Genomic DNA, 27884 nt, shown 5'->3' on the forward strand with positions numbered 1-27884 from the left:
TCAATGATATGGACTTACGACGTTACTCCAGCCAATTGCGGGGTAACTGTTGGGCTGTGATCATAACATGACATGACATGACATGACACAATGATCATTCAGGTAGGTAAACCTCTTCTGCACCACCTCAGGGAAGGAGCTGCATACCTCACTCCTTACCGCTTCCTCCCTTAGCTTAGGTTTTACCTTATCTCTTACTACTACTACTACGTACCTAAAGTATTACAACAATCCACCACCTTGCAAATAGGTTCATCTTCTTGCAGCATCCCCCTCTCCTCAGTAGCAGCACAGCCCCCATACCATGTTCCATCACCCCCTTCAAGGGGAACAAGTCTCGTTGCCGGTATACTCACCAACGCTTCACTAATCATGAGACCTCCTGTGCCTGAGGTCTCCGTGCCTCGATCCCGCAAATCCTCCATCGAACAGCCGTGGACTGATCCCCGCAGTACCGCCCCCGCGACCTTTTTCCTGGCCCGCAGCCATACGCAGCACTCGGATGAGCTGTCGCTCGATGATTCCGATGTCTCAAAGGAGAGTATGTACGGTATTCAGAGCCTTGAGGACTCTGTTCAAGGGGCCACCATATCCTCCCCTCAGAACATAGTCGATCGATCCGTTGGCGATGGTCTCTCTTCCGGCTCAGCTGTAGCGGATCTACGCCCCGATGTCAATCTTGACATCCATGCTGACGCTCATGAGGATGAGAATAGCGTGGAGGCACCACCGCTGGGCCGTCGCAGATCCACCATCAGGCAGTTTGACACCCTTCGAACTGAGGTCTCTTTGCAGCCGCCGTCAGATCGTGCTTCATCTCGTCCGCTAACCCCGCTTAACCCCGACGAACCTTCGTCTCTCCCCAGCAGTCCGAAATCCGTCTCTAATCAATCCATGAAGCATCTCGACGACATTTCCATCACAGATGATCTCAGCAGTCAGGCGGTGGGCTCCGAGGATGAGGGCAATGATGCTCGCGAAGGGCCGAATTCGCCTGGTTTCGACAGTACATCCCAGTTGATCATGCCTAGCATCAGGATGCCTAGTCGGAGACCATTCACAGATCGAGGAAAGACTATGGGCCGCTTCAAAGTGCTCGTAGCTGGCGCTTGCGGTAAGTGGAACTCTCCTCGGAGCAGGAAAATCGAGGTCCAGGGTATTGGCTGAGTTTATCTCTGACTCTGACGTACGAGTAGGTTCCGGGAAAACCTCCCTGATCAAGTCTATTGTACAAGCTTGTGAAGATATCGTGCATGTTGACCCCTTTCCCTCTCTATCTCCTTCAAACCTATCATCTCGCGCGCAGCCCCCAACCGCACCAGCGGTGATCTCGGAAATTTACGCTAGCACCAAACCCTACCCTCCCTGGTGGTCAGATCTGGAGGATTCCCGCGTTCTGCGGAGGAGAAAGAGTAGTGGCGATATTGTTCTTGAACGAAATCTATGCTTCGTGGATACTCCGGCCAACAGCTTGAGTAGAGTCGGACAAACTGATGCTATTATTCATCACATACAGCAACAGCTCCTACGTGCCACGACGGCCGTGAATTCCTCCAACACTGATTTCGAAAATCTACTCGCTGGCAACGGCGGGGCACAAGTAGACGCTGCCCTCTACCTGATCTCGGAGAGTAAGTGGTCTGCAACAGGTTACTTCCGTGGATGCGATCGCGCTGACCTTTCAGATACACTTGCGGCGGATATTGCGTGCATCCGGAAGCTCTGCGACTGGACAAATGTTATCCCCGTCATATCCAAGTCAGACCTACTGACTCCCAACCAAATTGCCACTCTCAAATCGTCCTTTCACGCCAAAGCCCAGATGGCTTCCATAAAACCCTTCCTTTTTGGAGATGCAACCTCCACCGAGGCAGATGGATTCTCAAGTCACTCACCATTCGCCGTCTCATCCGCAAAAGTAGACGATGAAGACGTCATGGACGCTAGCACATTGATGAGCCCGGATTATGTTCAGCCTCTGGCACCCTCTGAACTCTCGCTACTTGTCCAAAAGTTGTTCGACCTCGGCAATATGGCTTGGATCCGGCATTCCGCCGCTAAGAAGCTTGTTCACAGACACCATGACCAAGGACAACAATGGGAGATCTCACAGCACAGCACCAATCCTTTTGATGGCCAGAGTACTGTATCCAAATCAACCTTCTCAGTCCTCTCTTCTGGTTATCCTGAGGGGATCAATTCTCCGCCTAGCGGACGCTTTCCCAGCTATGCCATGGCCCGAATATCGGATTATACACAACGTGAGGAGAAGATGGCCCGCGTACAGTTGGCCAAGTGGGCCTCAGATTTGCAGCGAAGCCTTCAAAATGAGCGAGAAAGATATGCGGCCTTGAGCAGAGGAGAGCGTGCCGTCTGGCTCACCGAAAGACTCGGGGAGTGTGTTGTAGATGGTTCGTTGGTGCCGATTACAAAAACCCCCGGATTTTGTGGGCTTCGCCTTCCTACGGAGAATGCAGGCGGTCGGCTGTTCGTCCAGACTCAAGACGGGAAAAAGATGGAATATCGAATCACCAGTATAAGTCCGCATGACCCCCTGGGTATTGTCTGGTGGTCCGACGACCTCAAACAACGAGGGTGGGCGATTGTCCAGATCGTGGGTAGCCTCGGCGTAGTGGGAGGGCTTGCCCTCTGGCTCGCGAAAGCCTGGGGATTATCCCCACGCAGTCTGTCTGAATGGCGCTGTGACTGGTGCGGCACCTGCAACTAAAGCTAGAAGGGGGACATCCAGTCCTTCATGATGTCGAAACGATCTGATCGACGGCAACGATCCAAAAGACGATCGAACCATGCATGCTATTCATTTCCTTTTCCATATTTCAGCATCAGATTCTGTTTTCGTATCCTTTGTTGATGATTGCTGGCGTTCGTGAATCAATCTCTTTTTCTTTGGCATCTCTGTTCAATTACATATATACGGATGTATGGGAAGCAAATCCCGGTCTTTGGTGGTGTCTAGGGCGTTTCAGATCATCTGCTGTCTTGGGTCGCCATTCTTCTAACACCTCCTCACCTTGTCGGTCTTTGATTCATATCCTTTGTGATCTATGGTGCCACATATCCTCTCATCTACTCCGGAAGAAGTACCATCGAGGCATCCTGTTCTTATGGGCAGTCCTACATGTATGCTATCCTTGAGGCTAGCTCGTTCTTCGTAGAGAGTAGGGAAATACCATGCCATTGATTGAGGTAAAATCCAAGAACTTCTGCTGGTTGATTGGCGATACGGAGCAGTTCTACATCTACAGAAATAAATGACTATGGATGAAAGTGAACGAGAATAAAGCTTTTATTCCGATGAACTAAAAGTCTACCTGACTGAAAACGCTCTCACGATCTTCAGAAGAAGAAACATTAAGAACAAAATTCAAAGTCGAAGTAACTTGAGTAAAGAGAAAAACGCTCAGAACGCCATTTGTGGTGAATCACATGTTCATTCAGGATATAACATCTCCTGCCGTTCCCATCAATCGAAGAAAGCAATATCGTTCAGTGATTAGTCCTGATGCAAATACCGCTGGAACAGGTTTGAAAAGGTCGTCAAATATTACATTTCTTTCAGAAGAGAGCAACCGTCTAGTCAACCTCCTCCATGGCGCTCTCGCCAGTGGCGGCCTCGGCAGGGGCAGCCTCCTCAGCGGCCTTCTCCTCGGCGGTTTCGGCCTCCTCATCAATGTTCAGACCAAGAGACACGAGCTTGTGGATACGCTCAGCGAAGCTGGCAGGCTCCTCGATGGTGAAGCCGGAAACAAGGAGGGAGGTCTCGAAGAGCAGCTGGGTGATGGACTTGACAGTGCGGTCGTTCTCACCGTCGGCCTCAACCTTCTTCTTCAGCTCCTTGATGATAGAGGACTTGGGAGAGATCTCGAAAGTCTTCTTAGAGGACATGTAAGAGCTCATGGAGGTGTCACGCAGAGCCTGAGCCTTCATGATACGCTCCATGTTCGCGGACCAACCGAACTGGCCGGTACGGATAGCGCAGGGAGAGCCGACGAGCTTGTGGGACACAACGACCTTCTCAACCTTGTCGCCAAGGATGTTCTTGAGGCTCTTAGCGAGACTCTCGTACTCCTTCTCCTCCTTCTCGCGCTCAGCCTTCTCCTCTTCGGTCTCCTCGAGCTCGAAGTCCTTGGTGATGTCGACCAGCTTCTTGCCATCGAACTCCTTCAGCTGAGTGAAGGCGTACTCGTCGATGGGGTCAACCAGGAACAGAACCTCAAAGTTCTTCTGCTTGAGGCTGTCAAGGAAGGGAGACTTGGCAACAGCCTTGATAGACTCGCCGGTGATGTAGTAGATCTGCTTCTGGTGCTCAGGCATGCGGGTGACGTAGTCAGCGAGGGAGGTGGACTCGTCACCAGACTTGGTAGACTGGTAGCGGAGCAGCTTGGCAAGGGTCTGACGGTTCTGAGCATCTTCGTGGATACCGAGCTTGATGTTCTTGCTGAAAGCAGAGTAGAACTTGTCAAACTGCTCGCGATCCTCGGCGATCTCGTTGAAGAGCTCAAGAGTCTTCTTGACGATGTTCTTCTTAATGACCTTCATAATCTTGTTCTGCTGGAGTGTCTCACGAGACAGGTTGAGAGGCAGATCCTCAGAGTCGACAACACCCTTGATGAAGCCCAGCCACTCGGGGATGAGGTCGGTGGCGTCATCAGTGATGAAGACACGGCGGACGTAGAGCTTGATGTTGTTCTTGGTCTTCTTGGTCTCGAAGAGGTCGAAAGGAGCACGCTTGGGAACGTAGAGGATAGCACGGAATTCGAGCTGACCCTCGACCGAGAAGTGCTTGACAGCGAGGTGATCCTCCCAGTCGTTGGAAAGGGACTTGTAGAAGGCGGCATACTCCTCCTGGGTGATGTCGGCAGGGTTGCGAGTCCAGATGGGCTTGGTCTTGTTGAGCTCCTCCTCCTCGATCTTGCTCTCCTTGATAGTCTTGGTCTTCTTCTCCTTCTTCTTCTCCTCCTCCTCGTCGACCTCCTCGATCTTGGGCTTCTTCTCGTCACCCTCTTCCTCCTTGGCCTCCTCAGCCTCCTCGTCAGGGACCTCCTTCTCAGTCTCCTTCAGGACGTGAAGGTAGATAGGGTAGGAGATGAACTCGGAGTGCTTGCGGACAACCTCCTTGATACGGCTCTCGTTGAGGTAGTCGGTCTGCTCATCCTTCAGGTGCAGAATGATCTTGGTACCACGGCCGAGCTGCTCGCCCTCGGTATCCTGGGAGAGAGTGAAGGTACCACCAGCGGCAGACTCCCAGATGTACTGCTCATCATCATTGTTCTTGGAGACAACGGTGACGCGGTCGGCAACGAGATAAGCAGAGTAGAAACCGACACCGAACTGACCGATCATGGAGATATCAGCACCGGCGGAGAGAGCCTCCATGAACTGCTTAGTGCCAGAACGAGCAATGGTACCAAGGTTGTTGATCAAATCCTACAAGCATGTCAGTCATTTTGATTACTTGAACCACGAATCTGCAGTTGAGAATGCCGGCGTGAACTTACAGCCTTGGTCATACCAATACCGGTATCACGAATGGTGAGGGTCTTGTTCTCCTTGTCGGGGATGATGTCGATGCGGAGGTCCTTGCCCGTGTCGAGCTTGGTAGGGTCCGACAGGGACTGGTAGCGGATCTTGTCGAGGGCATCAGAGGCGTTAGAGATGATTTCCCGCAGGAAAATCTCCTTGTTGGAGTAGACAGTGTTGATGATCAGCGAGAGAAGCTGAGAGATCTCAGCCTGGAATTCAAAGGTTTCGGAAGACATGATGGCGGGCGAGGCAGAGAAAGATATGGAAAATATAGATTCTGATGTATTGACTGTTTGTTAGCTAGGCCGCCCGAGAATAATCTCAACCTCTGATTATCTGAGGCAGTTGGGGCAGAAACTGTCCAAACTGACTGAGGGGCAACTTGAGAAGACTTACATAAAAGGTAGGTAGGTAGATTCGTGAAAAAGCGGTAGGTAGAGAGGTAAGTAAAAAGTTCGCAGAGAGATGGAGTGAAGGAGTCAAAGGGGAGAGAGGAAATAGGTTTGAGAGTGGAGAGATCGAGATTGAAAATGAAGACAAGATACAATGTGAAGAGAGAAGAAAAATAGCTGATGGGGGGATGGCCGACTTAATGTTCTCTGGGCTGAGGGAGACAAAATTTCGATGCGGCGTTTCTACGGCAATCCAGCAACTTCCATGCTCTCCGTTGTTCCACTGGGTCGAACTTCCATCAAGGTTCCAGCGCCTTCTGACGAGCTGGAGATTATTCTCTTACTGCTGGATTTCATCTGGGGATCTAGAAGCTTCATCCGGTTCCCCATTTCATCTCACTCTTGGCTTTCTCTTGGTTCATCTTCGAATTTCCCCCATCCGCTGACCATGTCTCTGAATTCTGATTCTATATCTGACTCGCCTGACTGCCTCAGGCCAGTAATCTAGAACGTTCCGCTCCACTGTCTACTCGCGGACCCAATCACAAAGCTGCATTTCTATACCGCTTCTCCAAGTCTTAAGACAGGCTGCCCTGTACACATGGATGTTTTCAGATGGATCCGAGCTCTTGATAATAATACTGTCATCACCGGCACTATATCCTTTGAATAACAGAGCTCGCCACCTGGAGAACCCTTTCAAGATTCTGCTTCGTGTAGGAAGGACTCATGGGGATGCTGTTGCTTGGACTAGAGGTTTGCCCGGGCAAGTTGCCTATTCACCTGACCTGTCAGATCAACCTGAGAGAACATGCAGAGCACATGGGATAACTGGTCTAACTCTTCTGTACAGCTAACTGATATATCCAGCCTGGACCACAAGGAAGAGACATTTGACCATGATCCAAAATGAGTGATCTGATTAGTATTCTCCTGTTCCTGTGCAGCAGATCTTACCTTTTTCTAATCAACGAGTGAGCATTTGCCCGTGTATCTGGTCAACTCTGTATCTGAGCGTTGACTTTTCAATGGTGAAATATCCATTATTATTATTACACATCCGACCAATGCTGCTCGTAGAGAGAGCATATCCTGGCCTGCTCTCAACTTCTAAAGCTATGGGTTCTCTGGTCAAAAGCCATTCCTCACTGGTGGACCGGCTCGCCACCTATTACAACCCCAATGAAAGGATAAGCGTATGAAACGATAAAGACACCCATAAACCATCCATTACAATTCATCAATTCAGAAAGACGTGATCAACAAAACATGGAACTGGAAAAAAGGGCACTCGAACTAGGAAGAATGATAAATAAATAGAGAACAATCAGAACGGTGTCGGCCTTGAGCTCGCTATGCTAGAAAAGGCAAAGGGCAAAGGGATGAGGTGAAATAGGTCATGACAGTACAGTGATAGGAAATAAAAAGTCATATATCAAATGACCAAAGAAAGCAGAGGAAAAAAAAAAGTTTTCCCCGTGAGGAAATGACACAAGAACTTTTCCAACCGCTAATATGCAGTGTGATAGAGGGAGGCCACGTAACACATGGATGTCATTATGAGTAGATGTGAGTAATACATGCCCTGGAATCATCGTAGCACTTCAACCCTGATATGCTGCTTTGGACCAGGAGGAAGGGTTAAGAATCGTAGAACGTAAAAAGGGAATCTTGAACAGACCCCTTTAGGCGGCCTGAGGCTGGTTGCGGGGCTTGCCGTTCACGTTTCCTCCACGGCCGCGGGGAGCAAAGCCGCCACGTCCGTCGCGCTGGAAGCCACCACGGCCCTGGTTGCCAGCACGGTCACCGCGGCCACGACCTGCGCCACCACGGCCAGCACCGTAGTTGGCATTGCCGCCAAAAGCGTTACCGCGGGGACGACGTTCTTCAACGAAGATTTGTTCGGATCCGATCTGGTGAGGGTTTGCAGCAACGGCAGCTGCGTAACCGGCAGGCTCCGCAAACTCAACGAAAGCGCAGTTCTTTGCGAAAAGAGAACAGTCAGGTCAGTTTGAGGTCCGCTTCAAAGTGTTAAGAGTTCAACGGTCTACATACCTTCTGACGGCTCACGTCAAAGTACTTGAGCTTTCCGAAACGAGAGAGAGTTTGCTTGAGCAAGCTTGCGTCAACCTTCTCATTGACATTCTTGATGTACGCAAGGACGTTCTGCTCTTCGGCCGTACGAGACTGGGCCTTCTTATGATCGTGACCAGCTGTCTGCCAGCCAGCACCGTCAGTAGAAGTCGGTTGCTCGGGAGTGCTTTCAGCAGCGGCAGCTGCAGGAGCAGGAGCAGGAGTAGGAGCAGGCTGAGATGGAGCAGGAGCAGACGCAGGCTTGGGCGGGGCAACGGGAATAGCAGGGACAACAGGAGCTGAAGCCCCGGATTTGGATGCAATGGTGGCCCAGGTCTTGGGAGCAGCCTTTGCTGGGGCAGCGGTCTCCTTTTCAGGCACAGGAGCCTCCTTCTGCGCAGGCTCAGCGGGGCTAGGCTTGGGAGTTAAGGGCTTTTCCGGCTCCGCAGCTTCAGGCTCGACCTGGGCAGGAGCATCTTGCGGAGCATCTTGCGGAGCCTCCGGCTCTTCCACAGCAGCTCCGTTGATCTGTGCCTGCTCGCCGTTCTCCTGGGCGTGTTCAAGTTTCTCGTCCACCTGAGCGGCAGCAGCTTCGGTATTAACCTGGGCTTCGGTCACTTCAGGCGCAGCAGCCTCAGCAGTGACAGGTTCCTCAGCAGCCTCGGCGACCTGCTCCTCAGCAGGGGCCGCGGGAGCGGTGGGGGCTTCAGCAGGAGCGGCCTCCTCATTTACAACCTCCTCCTCCTCCTCATCGACCAAGTACCGGAAGATATCGTTGAGGACGTAGTAGCCGTTGGGCTGCTCGGCGAGCACGAAAGTCTGCACAAACTTCCGGGACGGCTCGGATTTGTTGGAAATTTCACCAATGACGGAAATCAGGATGTTGTCAAATGAAGCCTGAGAATCAACGTTCAAGACACGAACTTTACAGTCCTGGAAGTCGAGCTGCTTGAATTTCTCGTTGATTGCCTAAGCGAATGGGTAGTGAGTCAGCAATGCTCCCGGGAGCGCAACTAGTCCGAGGCGCGTCGAACTCACCTTCTGGCCGACTGCGACAGGGACCGACTCTGCCTCAGTACCAAAGACGAGCTGCGACCGCCGAGAGTAGAAGAGGTGCAGCTTCTCTGGGCTACGGCTCATGTTGGTATAGTACTGCTCAACGAAGTACCACCCAACCTCATCCTTGGAGATTCCGTTCTTGTGGTCATTAGGAGGGGCATTGGTGGGAGTAGATGACTGCGCTGGCTGGAAGTTGGACACACTGTTCATGGCAGCATGGGCGTGGTTGTAGGAGTCAGGATAAGCGTGTTGCGCGGGGTAGTTGCCGTTCATAGGAGGCTGGGTCGTGTCGGCCATTGTGTAAGATTCTGCAGTTGAAGACGAGTTGAAGAAAAGGTCTTGGGAGGCCAAAGATGAGGCCAAAAGTATATGGACAATGGCAGAAAGCTTCTATGCGACGAAGGCGACGATAAGTAGAGAAGGAGGAAAAAATCTAAAATGAGATAACTTTTCCTCTTCGTGGCTCGCCTGTTGATTATGGAATTGCGGGTTAGTAACAAGCAGAGTAAGTGTATTTCGTGATGGAAATTAAGAAAAGGCTAGGGAATAGGATGGATACCCACAATGCTAAATGGAAAGAAAATAAATGCAGTAGCTCAGATGCAAATTCAAAGAAGAAGAAAAAGAAAAGAGTACTGCGACGGGCTCTGCAGGTGTTCGTATGTTGTGGTTAAAATGAAGAGGAACGGAGGAAGAATCTGTGCGATTTCCAATCAAGTTGGCGATTAGACGTCAATTGGGACAAGCGACGAAGAATTTTGAAGGGTAGATAGATCGAAAGATCAATGGAGGGGAGGGGAGAGGAGAAGAGAATCAAGAGTCTGCTGAGGGAGGATTTGGCAAAAAAGAAATTGAAGAGATTCTTGCAGAGAGAAGCTAAATAAGAATGAGTTGTGGATGGGGGAGGTGAAGATGATGATGCTCCGGGATGGAAGAAGTGCTTTTTTGCTTGTCTTGTCCAGCTTTAGTCGGGGGAGTGCAAATTCGCCTTCTCAGAGCCAGAGGAAAAAAGTCCAAAGTCCCCCGGTCTGTTTCAGTGCTTGCTTCACCGCCTTCCCAATGTGCGCTCCGCTTCTATCAGCCTGATGATACTCATGGAGTCATGGTAATATTGAATGAGCCTCACAGATGCTTTAGGCTACACTATGAGTGTCAGTATGGGTTTCATATAGGAGCTATCATCTTACCTTGATATGATCTTATTCACTCATTGGCAATTCAGCGTTGTGTTCACAGCGGAAGGTCTGTCATTGAAGATCAAACAAAGCGGATGAGATGGAATAATTACAGTGCCATTCAAAAATATGTAGTACTTTGTGTTCTATTCACAGTCTCAAAGATAGGCGCACTCATCAACCATTGGCACGGATATACAAGGAGAGAAGCGAAAAAGTTGGGAGCAAAAAAAAGCAGAAAACGACGAATCAGCAGGAGGCCTAACAACGAATCAAGAATCGCAAACACCACAGACAACGCGTTAAACAACTGACTCGAAAAGAAGGGGGTATGATGGACATGATATGGTCAAAGAACAGGTATCACACTCGTTTACAGATTCCGTCATGAAGAAGGTGACAGACGGCCCAAGCGTACAGCGCAGGCATATCGAAAGCAAGCTTTGGATACAAAAGGTCTGAGAGAGAGAGAGAGAGAGAGAGAGAGAGAGAGAGAGAGAGAAGGTAAAAAGGACAAGAAAGTCTGGGATCTCGCATAAAGAGCTCAGGCTGCTGTGGTCTCGGAAGCAGCGACCTTCTCGTCCAGAATAGGCTTCCGCATGACGGCATCTTGGCCAGTCATTCTTCGTCCCAGCGCGCGCTCAACCTTTGCACCAAGGGCCAGCTTGCTAAGGTTGTCGCTTTTCTCTGGTGTAGGGACGAAGCGTTGCTTCAGAAGGGGTTTGTTCTCTAGACGCTCGAGGCCGTCGCGCAGGTGGTTGAACTCGGCCAGTCTGGGATCACCACTAGGCAGGCTTCCGATAGTCTGTTCCGATGGTGCAAGCGACGGGCTACCGCTCACGGTCGAAAATCTCTTGGACGTACGATTCTGCGCCGGTTTAGATGATTGTATCGAGGTAATAAAACACGCAGACGTGAAAAAAAGCGTAATTGAACTTACTGATTTGCCCATGATAGGTCGCTCCGAGTCCAATGAGGTATGTCTGGCCATCTTGATGGTATAGTTCTCGGTGGGTTGAGTTGTGGGTTGTTTGATTCAGGCAGTAGGGTGCTAGCTAGCGTATTGCGCTTCGCGCTCGGAAGAGCGACAGTTGAAGATTTAGCAAGGTCGCGCTATTTGCTTTGAATGCGGAGAGAGTCAGTCAATGTAAACTGTAAACAGACGAAATGACTTGTGGGGGTAAGAGAGATGTAAAAGGAAATAAAAATAACCGATTATCATTATTGACAGCAAAAACTCATAAAGGCACGACGAGACTTTGGTACGGAGGGTTGATTTGACGGAACCAGAGTGGTAAGGATCCCATACCTAATAATCTAAGAAGTCAGGTATCCGCGGCTGCTCGGTGAGAACAGAGCTGAACGCGGCGGAAATCCTTGATAGAGCGACGATAATCTTGGGGAGTCTGTATGAGGATATGATACTCTGGCTGTTATTATTATTGAACCAAGGGAGCAGAAAAAATGGCGATGAGAAAGCTAGATAGACATGCAGGTCAAAAGGACTCAGAACTCAGGAGAGAGCCGGGGATGAGGAAAGCGGATGGGCCGAGTGGGTCAAAGGGGGGGCGCAGAGAGAAAGTCAGAGTGAAACTACTACTAGACTACTTCCGTAGGAGTAAGATACGTATATCTACCCAGGTCGACCTTAGCTTTCTACATATGATGATCCAGAATCCAGATGCAGATCAATGTGCTGCAATCCTTCTCAGAGGAAACTCAAATATTGAACCACTTTGAAATGGAGGCATCAGCATCAAGCTTGAGGTCAAGGGCCATCCCTGATAGAAGACTTCGGATTCTGCGCTTTACAATAGAATCAGCCCATACGCCGCAGGCTACAGATTCCAAGAGATTGTATCTGATGTTTTGCATTCCTTTTTCTAGTGTTGAATTGCAAGACGCTATCACCTGTTTCAAGTCTCATATCCTAGCGGAATCTGATCTCATCTATAGGAGATTGTCTGCCTGAAAAGGCACCAGACTCAGTGCATGGCTCCGGTCATGGCGAAGAAAGGATACTCCAACATGGTCTGATGATAGTGCTCTAGCCGTTGTATAATTATCCAGGGGTGAGGCCTTTAATATTCCTTACCTTGGGTACTTTCACTCCATGGTTCCTCGCCACGTGCGACATCCAATCGATATAGTCCGGGACAGCCACGCGAGATGATCCATTAAGGTATCCAGTAATCCAGGGTATTCTTTACTTTACGAAGTGCATGTCGCACCAGAATCTCCCGCATACAGTAGAGCTATTTTGATTGAATGGTAAATAGAGAGGTCCATCATAAGAGGTTGGATCTACCATAGAGAACCACACTACTCCGTACAGCCATGATGATGAAAGACATGTCTCGTTACATTACTTCTTTTCACACCCGAATATCCATCTATCTTAAACCAGAGGATGAGATACTCATATGTAAATATACTCCGTATGGTCTGTACTTGCTACTGTCGATGATGCAAGATTATCGATGGAGGGATATATGAATTCAATAACCCTGCATTGAAATTTGGCCGCCTTACTTCAGTGGACTGGCTATTATTCATCTGCGCCCATGGTTCTATTCACAAGGCCCCCATTTTATGTATCCAGCACAGAGACAAGATGGAGGGACATGCAAATATTATTGTAGAACTGATAAATTGAAAAAGGTTCTGTTATTGTTGAGACATTTGTGTCAAAGTGTCTGCACCCCAAGCGGTATCAAAGGCGGTCCATCAAAATAACAGCAGTACCATTATATCTTTTTACCCCTTCGTTCAAGTGGTCGAAAAATATGAAAAACGTCATGCACATTTGACCCAGCAACCAAGCTCAGGAAAACCTCGCTAATAAATCACCGCTGGTTACTTAACAACGAAAGACAGCTCATTTATTGTCGAAGTTGCTTACATCATTCCTGCATGATCTACCGGAATGCCGAAACCGAAGGCTTTTTTGAAGGAACCTAAATCCAAGAAGAAAGCGGCGCAGCGGGTAGTTATAATCATACCATATGCAGCACAACCATACAACTACTGATATCCAACAGGCGCCAGAGACTGCTGATGAATTTCTAGCTGGTAGGTAATCTCGTGCCCGTCCGCCGAACCGTCTAGTCCATTCATGCTCTCGAATATAACCCTAATTCATCCGATCTTGTCCAGCTGGCGTCGAACAGGAAGAGGGCGGGGAGAAATGGCGTGCTGGCGATGCTGCCAAATCCTTGCGCTTTTTCATGCGGGCAATCGCAATATATGATGAAGGCTTGCAAAAACATCCTCACGCGTTCGACCTGGCCTATAATAAGTATGTTTGAAACGAACAATCCTTCCACTGAGCAGCCACACGCCTCTTCCATAGATATGCCCAACGGGAGAACATATGTTTTGAACTGACAGCTCTTAGAGCACGTCTCCAATATGAAATCACCCAGCACCCTAAATTAGCTGCCCAATTACCAACTCCATTGCTGAATGCCTTGCAGATAGCGTTGCAGTCGCATAGAGAGGCCGTCAATCTGGAACAAGACAACGCGGATGCACTCTTCAACACCGCGCAAGTGCTTACGAGTCTTGCAGAAGCAGCTACCGACACAAAACACCCATCCGACGAACAGCTCTCGGGAGCAATCAAGCTTCTCCAAGAGGCCATTGAACTTTTCCAACGATGTCTCGTATTGCAGGAGATGCGGTACACCGAATTGCAAGAGCAATTGAAGCAGATGGAATCTGGGTATATGGGTCCACCTGAGGAGGAGATGAAGCAGGCTCAAGAGGCTATGGATACTGCAGGCGAATCAGATCCTTCAGAGCCGCAGGAGCAATGGGCGGCAGTCATTGAGCCGGTGACCAAAAACACTCTCGTTGATACGGCTGTGGCGCAACTCGATACCCTTACTACACTCAGCAACCTGCTCACGTTTAATCCTGGAGTGGGACTTGCTTGGGTTGAAGAGTACTCTTCCGATCTCCTGCAGAAGATTCCAGTGTACCTCGAGGGATCAGAAAGACAATATGAGGCGTCCTTGGCTCGAGCCAAGTTTATATGCGCCTTGAACGAGCTAGTCTATCGCAGCGGAAGGATCGAGGTAGAGACATATCACAGAGAAATTATGCGTGCCTTTGGACCGGATTTGGACATTTCTACCGATCCCGACGGTCTTTGCAGTAAAGCCGATGCGCTTACCTCTTTCAACACTGCACTCACTGACCTCCCGCCTTCCCATGACGCCGAAGCTTTTGCGAAATCATTGGACTTAAGATGGCAATCGCTATCAACAGCACTGGACGCATTGACCAAGGCTTCGAAACTCCCTGACGCAGACAACCTGCCGAAAATTCATTTGGCCAGAGGAGACGTAGAGATGCATAGGTGGAGACTCGGATTGGCTCCATGGGAGTACGCCATGGCCCAACAAAATACTTCGACACTGCTTCGAAACGCTCAAACGTACTATCGAGGCGCTGCAGCTCTAGCAAGAAGAGACGGAGCTATGGAGGAAACGAGAGATGGGACATGCAAAGAGGCGATCGCAGCGGCTCTGGACGGCCAGAAGGATAAACTGGAACAGCTCAAGGCCGCCGCGCCTAAAGAGCTGACAGCTGTTGCTCAGGACGTGGTGGAGGACGGTTTGTTGGCTCCCGTGGATATGGAGGCTTTGTTGTCGTAGCCGATCATACGCGCCCATTCATGAATCAAAGAAGTAAATTTTTGTCGCTTGTGCAGGGTGCACAGGCACCCGCAGACCTGTTCATATCTCTGACCTGGCCTTGACTTCTTCATCCATTTTGAATGCCTCCTGGCGAAGGTCATTCTCCTTGCTGAAATGCGTAGCTGCAGCTGCAGCACCTTCTACGTCAGTAACAATAGACTCGAGGCTCGACAGTAGCCTTTCGATCTCCGCTCTTTGGCCTTGTATATGCCGGGCTAGCTCTGCGTTCTGAGCTTCGGTTGCCCGGATTTTCGCGTTCAAAGATGATTGGACTTCTTGCAGGTAAGGTGTTAGATGTGCGCGATATAGTTCGTCCGGGGTCAAGGTATGCGGACTATATCCATTATCAAATGGTTAGCAGACCAGTACCCCAAGCACAACCCTTGAATCAGCAACAAGAGACATACGCTAGACGACTTTCGCCTTGACCATTGTCCCTCCTATGCCTTGCCTCCCCGACCAGCCGATCGAGCTCATTCAGATGCCTCACTGCGTCGCGTTCATGCATGATATCGTCAAACTCCGCCTTCGCGCTCTCCTCGAGCTTCGCGTTCAGTTGTCTCCATACTGACTCCAAACTAGCAGGGACATGTTTCGCAGGTGTCGGAAAGCACCCTGAGAAATTCGCGTACGAGTTTGCGCGTAACGTTCGCGCGAGGGCTTGGCTGAAGACTTGCTGTAGACGCGACGCGCGTGGGCCTGGTGTGAGGGGGACAGGCGCTGGAGGAGGCGGGGAGGGTGAAGCTGCTTGTCGTTGGTGACTAGCCTGGGTAGATTGAGTCTCTTCTGCCATCTTCACTTCAAGGCGATTCATCTTCTTGTGATCTTGCAGACAGGTTGGGTCCGTCCGGCGATGATGAATGGGATGTGGGACATTGAATCTACCAGGGAGGAATGGTACGTGTTAATCACGTGACCCTTTTGTAGATATCCATGCGCCGTCCCGTCCATCCTCTTAACATAGATTTCTCTGTTGGCAGAGAAGGCAAGACATTGATTCTATGGCATTAAAAAAGACAATATCAAACTACAAGAAGCTAGCATGGACACCATTACTATTTCAAGACAAATTAACTCGTCAATGCGCGAGTGCTGTCGTTCCCATGCGAATGGAGACGTCCGACAACCCCATGTGCAGTGCCGCTGTGTTTGGACGGACTTCTTTGCACTGAATTTCCCAATTTGACGTTCGCAAAAGCCGCTTTGAAAGCAGGCCATGAGATTGATATGTAAATTATACTGTTCCAGAACCCTTGCAGCGGAAGGACGAAACTGGACGTATAGTTCATACCAAAGTTGAAGTTGTGCGGATAGATCAGCGCGTACAATCTGTTGATCGTGGAGGGTACCTATGCCAAATATCAATATTAGTCGAGACTGCTGCTCTCACCACTCGTTGGTGATGCTGAACTGACCCATGTGACAAGCAGTGCGATGAAGAAAAGCATCGCATATTTGGTGTATGCCCAAGCGGCCGAGTTCACGTCTCTCGCCGTCGCGCGACGCTGGGCGTATGGATCCTGCTGACTGTTTCTCAAGGTCCGCATTGGCACATTATCGTCGTTGCCAGAGGCACTGCCACCTTCAATGGTCACAGAGTAGGGCGAGTACGGGCTGAGGTATCGATGCGGTATATGGCTGACGCTCGCGATGGTCAATCGATTAGATTCACTTCCGGAATGTGTGATCTCGCTGGTGACATGTATCTCCGTATTTTTGGAAAAAGTGGGCTCCTTAGGGCTGTCAATCTCGCCAAAAGAATCCGAATGCCCAGCCTCCTGGAGTTGCCGTCGTTTTCGGAAAATCACTCTGCCAGCACGCAGATAGATGATAAATGTCAAGAAAATGACGAACCAGACTGGACCATAGAAGACCGCAATGCGAAGAAAATCCCAGGGGAGCGATACCCAGCACCAGAGCTGTTATGCGACAATGACTTAGAGGGTGACTCTCCACAAGACTGATTCTCCTACGACAACGTTGCACTTACTATGGCTGAGCCGTAAACCTTCCCTCGAGCCTCGGTTTCTATGAAGAAATAAACGAACGCCGGGATGAAGGGGAGGCCATAGCAGAATAGCACGTATTTCCACTCCAGTTGTCGCAGCTGTTCTGAGTTATATTTGTGGAAGAAGGTCAAGTAGACATTGCATGCCATGGCAAGAGTCCACAACGCATCAGCGGGCATGAACCTGCGACATGCGAACATCAACCATCAGTATATGAGCTATGAGCACAAGACACTGAGAATTTTGGCTGAGATACTGACCATTGTATTAGAAACGCTTGAAACTGACAAAGGCAGCTGCTTGTCCCATAGGCGATGCCCGACTGAGAAATCATTGTGCCTACATTTGCCATGATATTTCCCCATGACGCATAAAATACGAGGCGATTGATCGGTTTGCGAAAGGAGCTCGATGCGATGAAAGAGACAACTATGATACTTGTTCCAGCGAGAGAGATCGCAGAGCATATGCGTTCTGTCGTCGATATGGCGAATAGTTCTCGCTGTGTGAGCGACATGGCGCCATGAATATGCTGATCAGACTGGCCAGTATCCAAGGATATTCGTCACAGACTTATCCAGGAAAGGAAAAGAGGAAAAAGAAATGTGAGGGGGCAGAGAAGGAAGAAAACATGGAGCAGAGTACAGTAATAGGTACGATCGAGGTCACACCAGTGACTGTAGCACACTCAGGCGCTGAAGGCGAATCGACTCCTTGCGAACCTCATTGCGTGATCTATCAACCGAGCGAGAGCTGCGAGACTCTAAATAGACTTTATCGAATCAATATTTGACAGGTCCCTTCAGAACTCGGCCCTTGTGGTCCGTGGATAATATCCACTGCCCGACAGGGAGTTTCGCCTGCTCACATGCTCTTGCCGGAAGACGAACCATGTTCAATAATAATAACGAATTATGATGGCTACCAATAGCAGAAGGACTTATGCAGAAAAAATCCCGTGGTGGAACAAAGCATGAAACGATTCGGTCTTCTTTTCTTGAGTTGATCAAGCCGACCAACCTTAGATCAGAGATTCGGTTGCTAATCTCATTCTTCTTCCATGTGGCCTGGTGGAGCAGGGCAAATTTGCGGGGATGCTGATCCTGAGTCTGTTCTTCGTATTCTTCTACGAAGTAGATAGATGATTCGATTCATTCAAAACGCTGGCAAACCTAAAACTGGTTCATCACAAGGGAACGATCCTCAATCACCAGGAGTAAGTAGATAAGAATAGAGACTGCTTCCATGGGAGTAAAAAGGGGACGCAGAGCGAAAGACAAAGAAATAAATCCACCCAGGGTTTTATGCATGTCAAGACTCACAAGCTTCTTTCAGAGTAGATAGATGGACACATTCAGGAAGAAGGCTGTGCACATTCATCACCTTCCTTAGAACAAAGGCAAGTATTGATGATCAGTAATACTCCATAAAGGACTGCATTTCTCTCCAGATTTGCCTAACCAGGATCACTGAGCGCTAATGATCATGATAATGGATCAGTCAATGCTTTATGCTAAGGTCAATCGAGCCGACGCCACACCTTTCTAGGTTTCTAGTTGTGGCCCATCCGGCTGAACTTGTGAACAGTGATGTCCCAACCAATTCAGGTTGCTATTCGATTGTGGATGAAATGACCAAATTCTACTAATCATCCATGCAAGGAGTTGTTGAAACTTCGAAGCTAACGAAAACGCCCCGGAACTCTCGTTCTGAATATCACGTTAGTACCAGTATCGACTATTGAAGTATGTATCTACCCAGGTATTCGGTCATAGCGGTCTCTTCCTTCACCTTTCGCCTTGCTCAGATCACGATCAGAGCAAAAATAAGCGTTCCTGTTTACTCGAGCGTCAAAGATACCAGTCAGTACAGTACTTGAAAGATGGTAAAGCTTAGATAGAACACAAAACACTATTCACAATGCCCTACAAGTCTACCTTTGTCTCTTGCAAAAGCCAAACATGCATATCAAAACGTCAAAAGCTGCCAATATTCGCATTGATGTCCTTCTTCGGGTATAACGCCACGCTCCCGCATTTTGAACATAACCATCAACTCATTGTGCCTCTTCGGAAATATGAATTCAGCAGGAGAAAAAGAGGTAAGGGGCGAGAATTCGACGGGTTTCCCCTGACACATTTAGTATGCCTGCTGTGGTGGGACCATCCCTCCGTACCCTCCGGCCATTTGTTGCTGTTGCTGCTGTTGCTGCTGCAACTGAGCCTGTAATTGAGGTAGGTCATGGAACCAAGGATGCTGCAGTGCGTCCGCTGCACTTATGCGCATCTCTGGCCGTAATTGAAGCATCCGATTCAGCAGATCGAGCCCGAGGGGGTCAATCTGAGGCAGAATAAGTCCCAGATCTTGTGTCGCATATACGTGGAAATTTGGTTTGTACTCCGGTAGCTGAGAGATACCGGGCCACGAACGCTCCGAAGGTGTGCCCATCAGACGGAAGATCTTCTGCAATTGGTCCTCGTTGGTCGTCCCGGGGAACAGAGGACGGCCGGTGTACAATTCTGCCATGATACATCCGGCCGACCAGATATCAATGCTTGTGTTATACGTTCTGCTGCCCAGAAGCACGTCCGGAGCACGGTACCACAGTGTCACCACTTCGTTGGAGAAGGTGTTAACAGGGATGCCGAAAGCACGGGCCAGGCCGAAGTCGCCCAACTTGAGCTGACCCTTCTTATTGATGAGGAGATTCTGAGGCTTGAGATCTCGATGGAGAACCCGATTCTCATGACAGAAGGCGATCCCCTTGAGGAGCTGGTGCATGAATGACTTGATCGTGGCATGGTCCAGCTGACCTCGGTCGCCTCGTGTATCCATGTACTTCTTCAGATCCTTATCCATGTACTCGAACACAAGCATCAGCTTGTTCTCCGTATGAATCACATCGTAAAGTGAGACAATGCTCTCGTGCTTCAGTTCCTTCATTAACGAGATCTCTCGAATGGCTGTCGATGGTGTTCCTTCCTCCGAATCAAGGTGAATCTCCTTCAACGCCACCAGCTCGCCGGTCTGGCGGTTGCGTCCTTTAAAAACCTGCAAAGCTTGAAATCAATATCGCTGCGAAGAATTGAATGAGATGCGCAGGCGAGGGAAGCGGAAGGAGGATCGAACGTACGGTGGCATATGTTCCTTCACCCAGCTAGAAGACGAAGCTCAAGTTAGACTCGCCTCCATATACAATATTCCATGCGGCGGTAGAAAGCAGGCTCACACACCTTTTCCAGCTGCTGGAAAGAGCTGGGTTGCTGCGCCTTATCCATCGTCTGAGAAGAGATAGCACCTCTGTGGGTGACGGAGGTCTGTTGGGTCGAGACTTTTGGGCGTTGGGTACTGAAAAGAAAGGATTTGGGAGAGACAAGGGTAGATACGATTTCAGAAAAAGAAGACGGATTGTTGAACTCTGAACGAGAATCCCTTGCGGTTCTGGATGGGGTTCGATAGTCCATGCTCGGAGATGATCTGATCGCAGCTTGTTTGAATCAGCCCCGCGCGGCCTATCTTGGGATGGCAAATCGCGGGCGGTTGCTTATCCACCTGCGCGGCTCTACCTATCAACTAGGTAGGTAGGTATACAGTTCCCGTAACTGACAAATCTTCCATCCATCTATGTAATCGAATCCGAGAGGCTCCCACTATTTTTGTAAACATCTTTGTTTTGACATTCGAAGGTGTCTCGATAGTTCTGGTTCGGTTGTGCTATCCAACAAGAAACTGTTTCTCGGGTACTTAGACAATCCTAGGTGTAAATTATCTATTGTTCTATGCATATTCTGAATATATCCAGTGTACAGCGCATACAGTTCTCGGCTCTATACGTTCATCCGTAATTGAAATCGGGAAGCAGTGACACCACATGAGGAAGAATCGCCTCGGACGGAAAGCTGCAACGGACATGTGAGGATGAGATATCGCCAATCGTACCAAACAGGACCGATTCATTCCTGACGCCTCCCAGATTGATCAAGGCTATAGGCATGCCTCTCTTGTGGGCTCTCTCCACTAATCGCCATGCCGAATACGTAGCAAGACTGCTTCCTAGAATCAGTAGCCTCCCAGCATCATCGATGGCCTCCTCAGCGGCCGATTTCACTTCAGGGCCAATATTTTCACCAAACATGACAACCGCAGGTTTCAGAATGCCAGCTGCAGAAGAAGGGAGCCATGCCCCGTCATTTTCCACTTCTACCCTGGCCGGTGTGCCATCCTTCAGTCTTGGAGGGTTCTCCAAGCAATTAGGACAAGATGGGTACCTAAACGTGGAGTATGGAGCCTCAGCCAAGTCCACATCACCATCTGGGTTTAGCTTAAAACCCTTCCGTCTCTGTTCTTCGGGGTTGTTCGTGTCGAGGGCTCCTGCGTCGACCATCCGGGCAAGAAACTCCGCCCAGGCGGGGTTGAGCCTCTCGAGAGACTTCTGAAACTCAGCGCGTGAGAATTGGGTTCGACAGCTAGTACAGACGACAGACCTCAAGCGGCCATGAAGTTCAACGGTTGGTAGCTCGGGATGCGCAACGGAGTGGAAGGAGTCAACATTCTGTGTCACAACGGAACTGATGAAGCCCTTGGCGCCGAGATCCCGAATGGCTCGGTGCGTCGAGTTGGGTTGAGCTTTCAACAGTCCAGGCCACCCAACAAAGCTTCGAGCCCAGTATCTTTTGCGAGACTCGTGCCGTGAAACAAACTCGTGAAAATATATAGGTCTATAGGTTTTGTTCGTGACGTAGGTGCCGTTTTCTCCTCGATAGTCGGAGAGTCCAGACGCTACCGAAATACCAGCACCAGTCAAGAGAACGGCCTGCGAATGTCGGCCAACATCCACCCCGCGAAGGTATGGGGATGGAGGGGCTGTGAAAAATGATAAGATGGCATTGATCGCTCCTGAAAGTGTGTTCGCAGATGGCGGAACAATAATTGGTGGAGGCAGTGGACCGGTCAACGGTGTACGAATCGAGGGTTTCGTCATTGAAGATGCATTGTCGGCTGGGGGAAGCTACGGAAAACGAAGCGATCGTCTGTGGTTGACCTGAATCCAAGTAGCTCGGTGAAGTCTAGAGAGGTTTACTTTCGCTAGGACTAGATGGATTTATCATGGTAGACCTGGGGATATGATGTAACCAATCACATGACTGATCTCAATATCACATGACGATTTTATCTGGTCTGCATGCTGGTGTCAAACGCTTTGCTTGCAAATTGACAGAAAATAGTAAATACCTCTCGGTACACTATTCGAAAGGCAAGCCTTCTCCAAGAGTGAAGTCGGACATCTGGTCCATAGGACATAGTAAGGTGTTGGCCATGATTGGTCTCGTTTTCCCCAGATATTAGCACGTGACTGATCCAGAGCAGAGTCTTCGAACGTCACTGTCTTCGTTCCCAGATATTATTTGAATTTGGCATGACTGATAGCATTTCCTTGTCTACTATAAGCAGCTCTTGAGTCGTCGGAGTGAATTGGATTCTGGTCCAATTCATCGGCTTCGTCCTCTTTGGACATGTTTCCCTCCCAGACTGGCAATCTAGATCTAGATGCTCTGAGTGGTATTTGCGGGTAAGATTCTAAGCTCTTCGCTCTCTAATGTAACAAGACGGGAGGATCGGTGCGGGAGGGAATAGATTGAGAAGGAAATAGTACCGTTACAGTGGTTACTAACTGGCGCTTACAGGTCGATTTCCATTGCCTGCTGGGTCGTTGTTTTCTCACCACAGATCATAGAGAATTTCCGTCGTGGCTCTGCTGATGGCCTTTCTCTACTTTTTCTCGTCGTCTGGCTAGCAGGGGATGTTTTCAATATCCTTGGTGCCGTCCTTCAGGGCGTGCTACCTACAATGATCATCCTCGCCGTCTACTACACCCTCGCAGACATTGTTCTTTTGGGCCAATGCTTCTACTACCGAGGATTCACGCTGCGAGATGAACTGTCTAGTCCCACTTCTCCCGCAGAGATCATCACTGAAGATGAGCCTTCGCAGACTAGAAAGGCAACCGAGTGTACCTCTTTACTTCCTCCCAAGTCTAACGGCCACTCACATCACGTTCAAGCGCAAGAGCCTCACTACCAGTCCGGCCAGGCGGGTCCAGCAGCAACAACCGCACAAGTGCCGCCGTTACTATCGCATTCGGACCATCGGCGACACTCTGCAACATCCTTCCGGGAGATTATCCATCCGGACATCGATGGGACACATCTGTCACCTGCAACACCTTTCATTGAACCGACTTCCAAGAAATCTTTGTCTGCTCGGCGCATTTCCACTCTTCAGACTGTCCTTTTTAACTTTACTGCCATTGCACTCGTCTGCGCTGCAGGAGTGCTAGGCTGGTATGGCAGCCCTAGCTCTTCCAAGAACAAAGACCCGGCGTCCCCTGGAGATGACCGCGATTCATCCTCTCTTACCTTCGACACCCTAGGCCAGGTTTTTGGCTATCTATGCGCCGTCCTGTACCTTGGCTCACGCCTGCCTCAGATTCTTCTCAACTACCGGCGCAAATCTACGGAAGGGGTTTCACTGCTCTTTTTTCTCTTCGCATGTATCGGCAACCTGACCTACGTGTTATCTATCCTGGCTTATTCCCCAGTATGTAAGAGACACTCTCGCCACTCTCACCACTGTCGCCCCGGAGAAGCCGCTGCGCTCTACGGCCGGTATGTGCTTGTTAATCTGTCGTGGTTGATAGGGAGCTTTGGAACTCTCTTGCTTGACATGTGTATTTTCATTCAGTTTTTCTTGTACAAAGAAAACGGGGACGAGATAGATGAGATCAGTGCCCGTGACGAAGAGGGCGACTGATAGCGATACATGTTGAAAATGGATAAAAATAGGGTGCTTATTGTGGAATTCTTCCCGGGTTCCGCTTCTTGGTTCATTGATTATGATAGTCTACTCGCAAAATGTATATATAGGTTAGAAAGAAGAGAAGGCCTTCATGATATTCGTAAAAGAAATGTATCTCTTGGTCTCATTATAGCCATGCGATGAAGTCGGATAAAAAAAAGGCGACACCCGAAGCAGAACACCCGCTAGATGCAATGAGTACCCAGCTGTAACGCTGTTAACGCTTTTTCCTCCCAGACAGTCTACTAGAAATTATCGTAGATGAGTTAACCCTGTGTGAGCATGACCGACTCAGTCACTGGGTGGCCGCGCTTCCACTTTGCCTTGGCTCACTTCTTTCCAGTTGGTGCTCAAAGATGTGCCTTGGCTCTCCACATAACTCTTCACCATGGCCCGACGGGTGTCCGGGTCCGCGTTGGAATAGAGCTTTTTAAAGAAAGCATCCACTGGATCACCAGTGCCGTAGTCAGAGTCGATGGAGTCCGCGCTGTCGGATTCATCGCCACTGTCCTCACCAGCTTTTGCACCCTTTTTCGCTTTCGGATCCTTATCCTTGCCTTTCGATTTCTTCGCTGTCAGGGTTGATGCGACTTTATCCCAATCTTTAGCGCCGTGGCGAGAGGAAGTTGGGTAGGAAGGCCCGCTTTCAGCTGCGGGGGCTGCTCCTACAATGGCCTGTCGATCAGAAAGTTTGGCGCTCGACGACGACGCTTCCAATGCACCCCATTTCTGGCCGGCTGTCTTTTTGCGTAGGAGAAGTTCGATCTTGGTTGACATCACGGAAACCTTCGATGCAGATGGATCAATCGGTGCGAACAGGGGATCGAGAGTAAATGCGTAGTCCGCGCCGGACGGGAGCGGGAATTGAATGGCTGCCTATAACGTTTCAACAGTCAGCCCCGGATCAATAGCATGAGAATTGGGTGAAAAAAGGGTCACTTGTAATTCCACATACCGATTCATCCTTGAGCTCGGTGTCAACGCTGTCCTTGGGCACTCCCTTGATATAAAGGGTCACGACAACCGAGTCATGAGACTGATACCACTCATGCCGAACCTTTTCTGCTGAGGGACCAGTGGATGGTGAAGTCGTGGACGGCGCGGCTTGAGCCTTGCTCATTATGCCCTGGCTCTCTGCTGTGGCAGTGCTCGTCTTGGTAGAATCTGTAGTCTTGTCGTTCGCCGGAGTGGTCTGTGCCCGACTATTTCCCTCATCGACTTTACCAGCCTGAAAAGCATCAAGTTGTTTCTTAAGATCTTTTTCAGACGGGATGAACACATCTTTGGGAAATTCTTCAATGGTGATCCTTGCTTTCTCGTCGCCCTCTGCCAGCTTGCTAAGTTTTCCCTTAACTTTCAATGTCCAAATGGGAAGCTCCTGCTCATAGCCTTTCTTGGCGGAGGAACGTGCAGCACCACCAGCAGCCATTGCATTCTTCACTTTCTCTGATTTATCTTGATCTTCTGTAGTTGTGCCAATCTTCTCCTGGATGGTGCTGAACACGAAGGCTGCGTCGCCGTATCGCTCAAGCTGATACAGGACGATGCCGCGTCTCATTTGCGCAGACAGTATAAGCTCGCGTTTCGCCCGTTCTCGAGCAAGCGTAAGCGCGATTTCAGCATCCTGAAGCGCAGCCTGGAAATTGGGACCTCCATCTGCGGGCTTGAGCCGTGAAAAGGCAGTCGACCTCTTGATATAGTAGGCTGGGGCGCGAGGAAGCTCCGTCAGGGCTTGGGTGAAGAGCCGGATGGCAGTGGGACAGTCAGAGTTGGCTAGGGCCTTGTCGCCCTGTGCCGCCGCGTTCATTCTGCTGTTCGTTTGAAGCTATTATTCTCGCTTTAAAGATCTCCGCACTTCGCTTGATTGAGTGGACAGCTATGTTGCCAAAGGTTACTTCTGAGTAGACACTTGAGATCGCCTCAGTTGGTGACCAGAAACTGAGTATATGGAAATATTCTCGTATCGAATGAGCTCACTCTTAAGATACGAAAAGAACATAGCTTATCTATAGCTCTTTCTCAGTAGCTTGTTGATTCTATGACTTTCTTTGGAGACTGCGGGGACCACACGTGATGGCCCTAGCCCGATCAGGCAACTCATCCAGCTTCTCTGCAATTGGAGGGTCTAGAATTCACTGCCCCAGGCCACCAAATCAATCCAGATGCCTTGCAAAGACGTCTCTGTAGTGCCCTTTCACAGAAGACGTTCAAGACTGGAACTTTCTTCTGCAGATTTTGGTTCCTGCTCTCATCTACTCTCATATCTCTTGCGAGATAATCAGAGCTGAATTGACAATCAAAGCATCAAGAATGCTGCTTGATATTTTCTCGAAATAAGATATAGCTAAGAAGTTCGGTATACACTATGAAATAGTATGCAATCAAGAAATCAATAAAGGTCTGATTCTTCAGAAATAAGTGACTATCTAGCCTCTATTTATACCTTCAAGGTGGCAAATATGAAGCTATTCACATCCTTAAGATATTATAAGTGGCGTTGCTAATTCTCTATAGTATAAATATTATTAAATATTCTGCCATATAAGCTAATTTAAATACCTTCTAATACTTCCTAATCTAGTAAGTAGTAAGATAATCTAATACACCCCCTTAGCTAAGCTAATAGGTAAAGCTATTTCTAACCTTTATTCCATAGCTATTAAAGCTATATCTATTTCTAAATTAGATAATTATATTAAATCATAGGCAGAGAACAAGGTTAAAGCTTAATCTTACCTAATCTCTAGCTCCTAATTAGTTAACTAGACTAACTATCTTACAGAAATCTTAATGCTTATTCTATAGTAATATCTTTATAAGGCTATCTATAGGTATATTAGTAGTATCTACCTAGTTAACTAAGATACAACCTAATTAGACTTCTTAATAAAGCTAATATTAATATATATCTACATACTAGAGCTTAGTATAGATAATAGGCTCCTTATTCTATAGTAGACCTACTATCTACTAATTATTATATAAGATAGATATCTCATGCTTAGGGTTAAATCTAATATTAAGAAATAGTTATTTCCACTAAAATATATTTTTATAGCCTCTAAGATAGCTAGTAACTTAGCCTTAGTAGTAGATATAGTAATAGTATATTATTTACTAGCTTTTTAGTTAATAGTAGCTCTAAATAGCTTTACTAAGTATCCCTTACTACTGCTATAATCTGATTAGTCTATATAGGTAGTATTACTTATAATAATAAAGATATTACTAGTTATATTACCACTAAATTCTAATATATAGTCATAGGTAGTATCTAGGTATAAGATAATATAATTTATAGCATTAAAATAGGCTAGTCTAGGGTTTAAGAGGTATTAAGAAAGATTAGATATAATCTTTATAATATCTAACCTAGTAATCACCATAGCATAGAGAATTAATCTAATCTTTAACTAGTAGTAGTATATCTCTTTAATAGTTACCTTTCTATTATATAGTTATAGGTCACTAATTACTAGCATATAAGGCTTCCTATTAATTAAATCTAGGTGGTATTAGGCTATAATCTTATTAATATAGCCTTACTAGCTTAGCTAAAGCTTTTATTTTACCCTATCTCTAGTAATTTTAATATTTAAGAAGCTATCTCCCTTACCTAAGTTATAAAACTTATGCTTCCCTTATAGTTTTTATATTAAATTATTAGTATGCTTCTTACTTTTATAGTAATATAGAAATAGTATATTATCTATAAATACTATAACTACTAGCTTATTATTAGTATAAAGGTAAGAATTAGTATTAATTCTCTATAACCCTAGTTTATTAAGAGCTTTTAAAATCTCCTTCTACTAGAGATAGAGTAACCTTTATAGGTTATACAGAGCTCTCTTTAGCTAGTAAATATAACTATATTCTAAGAATCCCTCTATTATCTAAGTATATACTGTGACAGTCCAGATCTTGATCTCGACCCGTCACGTGACCCGTCACCTGTTAGCGAACCTATCTCCCACAATGTCTCGCACCGTCCCTACTTCTCTTTTCCTCCCTTCTCCATGCTAGAATTCTTGTATCTTAGCTGCCAGATAGTTGAATCCAAGATGTCTGTTT

At 48.3% G+C, this 27884-nt stretch overlaps 10 protein-coding genes across 10 annotated transcripts; 3 read left to right on the forward strand and 7 right to left on the reverse strand.

Annotated features, from left to right (window-relative positions):
- Window positions 1-372: 372 nt before the first annotated feature.
- On the forward strand, window positions 373-2728 carry CDV56_104859 (uncharacterized protein; the record flags this gene model as incomplete). Its single annotated transcript, XM_026758478.1, has 3 exons — window positions 373-1114; window positions 1197-1631; window positions 1686-2728. 3 exons carry the CDS (start codon window positions 373-375, stop codon window positions 2726-2728), a joined length of 2220 nt encoding a protein of 739 aa, XP_026612445.1.
- An 866-nt stretch (window positions 2729-3594) lies between these two features.
- Window positions 3595-5780, reverse strand: hsp90 (chaperone Hsp90; the record flags this gene model as incomplete). The annotated part of the gene is made up of 2 exons (XM_026758732.1): window positions 3595-5448; window positions 5520-5780. 2 exons carry the CDS (start codon window positions 5778-5780, stop codon window positions 3595-3597), a joined length of 2115 nt encoding a protein of 704 aa, XP_026612446.1.
- A 1841-nt stretch (window positions 5781-7621) lies between these two features.
- Window positions 7622-9365, reverse strand: CDV56_105435 (NTF2 and RRM domain protein; the record flags this gene model as incomplete). The annotated part of the gene is made up of 3 exons (XM_026759054.1): window positions 7622-7918; window positions 7992-8978; window positions 9048-9365. 3 exons carry the CDS (start codon window positions 9363-9365, stop codon window positions 7622-7624), a joined length of 1602 nt encoding a protein of 533 aa, XP_026612447.1.
- Window positions 9366-10787: 1422 nt separating this feature from the next.
- CDV56_105679 (uncharacterized protein) lies at window positions 10788-11234 on the reverse strand (the record flags this gene model as incomplete). Its single annotated transcript, XM_026759298.1, has 2 exons — window positions 10788-11111; window positions 11184-11234. 2 exons carry the CDS (start codon window positions 11232-11234, stop codon window positions 10788-10790), a joined length of 375 nt encoding a protein of 124 aa, XP_026612448.1.
- A 1935-nt stretch (window positions 11235-13169) lies between these two features.
- Window positions 13170-14904, forward strand: CDV56_105843 (uncharacterized protein; the record flags this gene model as incomplete). The annotated part of the gene is made up of 4 exons (XM_026759462.1): window positions 13170-13229; window positions 13285-13315; window positions 13400-13541; window positions 13641-14904. The coding sequence occupies 4 exons, from the start codon at window positions 13170-13172 to the stop codon at window positions 14902-14904; spliced, it is 1497 nt and encodes a 498-aa protein (XP_026612449.1).
- An 81-nt stretch (window positions 14905-14985) lies between these two features.
- On the reverse strand, window positions 14986-17155 carry CDV56_105975 (putative cAMP receptor-like protein; the record flags this gene model as incomplete). Its single annotated transcript, XM_026759594.1, has 6 exons — window positions 14986-15280; window positions 15354-15513; window positions 15579-15707; window positions 16187-16295; window positions 16362-16865; window positions 16937-17155. 6 exons carry the CDS (start codon window positions 17153-17155, stop codon window positions 14986-14988), a joined length of 1416 nt encoding a protein of 471 aa, XP_026612450.1.
- A 1939-nt stretch (window positions 17156-19094) lies between these two features.
- Window positions 19095-20419, reverse strand: PHO85 (cyclin-dependent serine/threonine-protein kinase phoA; the record flags this gene model as incomplete). Its single annotated transcript, XM_026759859.1, has 3 exons — window positions 19095-20006; window positions 20089-20112; window positions 20189-20419. The coding sequence occupies 3 exons, from the start codon at window positions 20417-20419 to the stop codon at window positions 19095-19097; spliced, it is 1167 nt and encodes a 388-aa protein (XP_026612451.1).
- A 371-nt stretch (window positions 20420-20790) lies between these two features.
- On the reverse strand, window positions 20791-21936 carry CDV56_106356 (putative SIR2 family histone deacetylase; the record flags this gene model as incomplete). Its single annotated transcript, XM_026759975.1, has 1 exon — window positions 20791-21936. One exon carries the CDS (start codon window positions 21934-21936, stop codon window positions 20791-20793), a length of 1146 nt encoding a protein of 381 aa, XP_026612452.1.
- A 532-nt stretch (window positions 21937-22468) lies between these two features.
- On the forward strand, window positions 22469-23765 carry CDV56_106457 (PQ-loop repeat-containing protein; the record flags this gene model as incomplete). The annotated part of the gene is made up of 2 exons (XM_026760076.1): window positions 22469-22524; window positions 22640-23765. 2 exons carry the CDS (start codon window positions 22469-22471, stop codon window positions 23763-23765), a joined length of 1182 nt encoding a protein of 393 aa, XP_026612453.1.
- Window positions 23766-24101: 336 nt separating this feature from the next.
- CDV56_106565 (co-chaperone SGT1) lies at window positions 24102-25617 on the reverse strand (the record flags this gene model as incomplete). The annotated part of the gene is made up of 2 exons (XM_026760184.1): window positions 24102-24686; window positions 24766-25617. The coding sequence occupies 2 exons, from the start codon at window positions 25615-25617 to the stop codon at window positions 24102-24104; spliced, it is 1437 nt and encodes a 478-aa protein (XP_026612454.1).
- Between the last annotated feature and the right edge of the window lie 2267 nt (window positions 25618-27884).

This window comes from Aspergillus thermomutatus, assembly GCF_002237265.1.
Source record: "Aspergillus thermomutatus strain HMR AF 39 chromosome Unknown NODE_172, whole genome shotgun sequence".
NCBI classification, from domain to species: domain Eukaryota; kingdom Fungi; phylum Ascomycota; class Eurotiomycetes; order Eurotiales; family Aspergillaceae; genus Aspergillus; species Aspergillus thermomutatus.